Raw genomic sequence first — 1442 nt, 5'->3', positions numbered from 1 at the left:
TTTACTTATTGTTAAAATGGCAAATAGAAAACTTAAATAAATAAATAAATAAATAAATAAATAAATAAATAAATAAATATCCGTTTAATTCTGAAAAATCCAGACCGGAAGCACACGTGACTACAGGATGTCAGAGGTGGGAGAACATAAAGAAAAAAGTTCGGATCTAGAAGCTGATTGGATGAAACGTTCCAGTGACAGCTGGGACAGCCAATCACATTTCAGAACAGAAACCACTGTTGCCTGCCAGAAGCAGCAGGTAAAGTCTTGTAGTTTTGTTCGCAGTTGGGCCTAAAATATCTCTTGAATGGAATCAAAATTAATACCAAAGTTAATTTTAAATATTATCTACAGAGTTTTAAAATCCGAATAGAAAATAGTGAAATCACGGGTGTATTTTTGTGTTGTTTGGTATGACAGCTAATTTTCATCATGTGTGAAAATTAGCTGTCATATTACGAAAATAAACAAAACACCTTCAGATACTATCGTTCATATTAATATATTTTTCACAGATACACACAAAAAAAACCTAAGTAAAACGCTAAAATATGTGTAATTACTCACACTTTCCGTCTGCTTCTCGTTCAGTGTGGGTAAAGGAGTTTTTGTTGACATCTTCGACAGACCTGATCTTAACTCGGGCAGCCGGGAAATAAAAGTGTTGTTGCTTCGCTCTGCAGCTGTGTGAGAAAAAACAGCCTCAGCATGGATCGTGACACTCTCTCCGAACCGGACCGGACCGGACGTGTTGGAGACAAACAGCTGAGATGAGACGAAACAAATAAAAACTCACTAAAGAGTTTAAAAAAAGGCCGTTTTCAGTTTTTACATGGCGCGTCCGTGTCCGGTTGTTGACCCGAAAAGGTGAAATTAAATCAGTGTCCGTTTGTCGGGCGGTCCGTGAAGGGGCCGTCGGCGTAAAAAAAAAAAAAAATCGCGACAGTTTTTATTTGTTTAGTTTTATCTTCACTCCCAGATTAAACCCGTTTATCCGCGGAGGTGATTTTTCCAGAGGAATTCAAAAAGTCCAGGAGACGCGGAGACTCTCCGCGGGCTCGGTTCCGTCCATCTCCAGCGGCCCGAAGAGAAGCGGCTCGGTTCTGTTCTAGGTGGGACCAAAATGGCTCCTGAGCGGCGGGGCGGGATTACGGTGCGTTCAAGAACCGGTCACGTGCTCGGACATACGCAAACCGGCGTTTTTCCTTTTTTCTTTGTCGCTTATACAACTATTTTTAATTTGACTAAACTTACAACATTTGACTCATGAATTTTGAAGCTGCGTAAGAAATCATAATGAATCATTAGGTTTGAATGAAAATTATTTAAAAATGTAATTTTATGAGAAAAAAAAACAGAAATTGAGAATTGAAGAATGGAGAAATAAAATTTTACCTTAACCCACAGGTGCAGATTTGATTAAAATAATATGTATTAATAAT

General features: G+C 38.3%; 1 protein-coding gene across 1 annotated transcript in view; it reads right to left on the bottom strand.

The window, feature by feature from the left end:
- mark3a (MAP/microtubule affinity-regulating kinase 3a) overlaps window positions 1–1117 on the bottom strand; it is a gene marked incomplete in the record, with an annotated part of 37135 nt that extends 36018 nt beyond the window's left edge. Inside the window, 1 exon segment of the mRNA XM_014022083.1 lies at window positions 568–1117. Coding sequence (XP_013877537.1) covers window positions 568–618 — 51 coding nt within the window.
- Between the last annotated feature and the right edge of the window lie 325 nt (window positions 1118–1442).

Source organism: Austrofundulus limnaeus, unplaced genomic scaffold, assembly GCF_001266775.1.
Source record: "Austrofundulus limnaeus strain Quisiro unplaced genomic scaffold, Austrofundulus_limnaeus-1.0 Scaffold318, whole genome shotgun sequence".
In the NCBI taxonomy this organism is placed as follows: Eukaryota; Metazoa; Chordata; class Actinopteri; order Cyprinodontiformes; family Rivulidae; genus Austrofundulus; species Austrofundulus limnaeus.
Note: the sequence above shows the minus strand (reverse complement) of the source record. Positions and strands in the feature narration are given on the sequence as shown.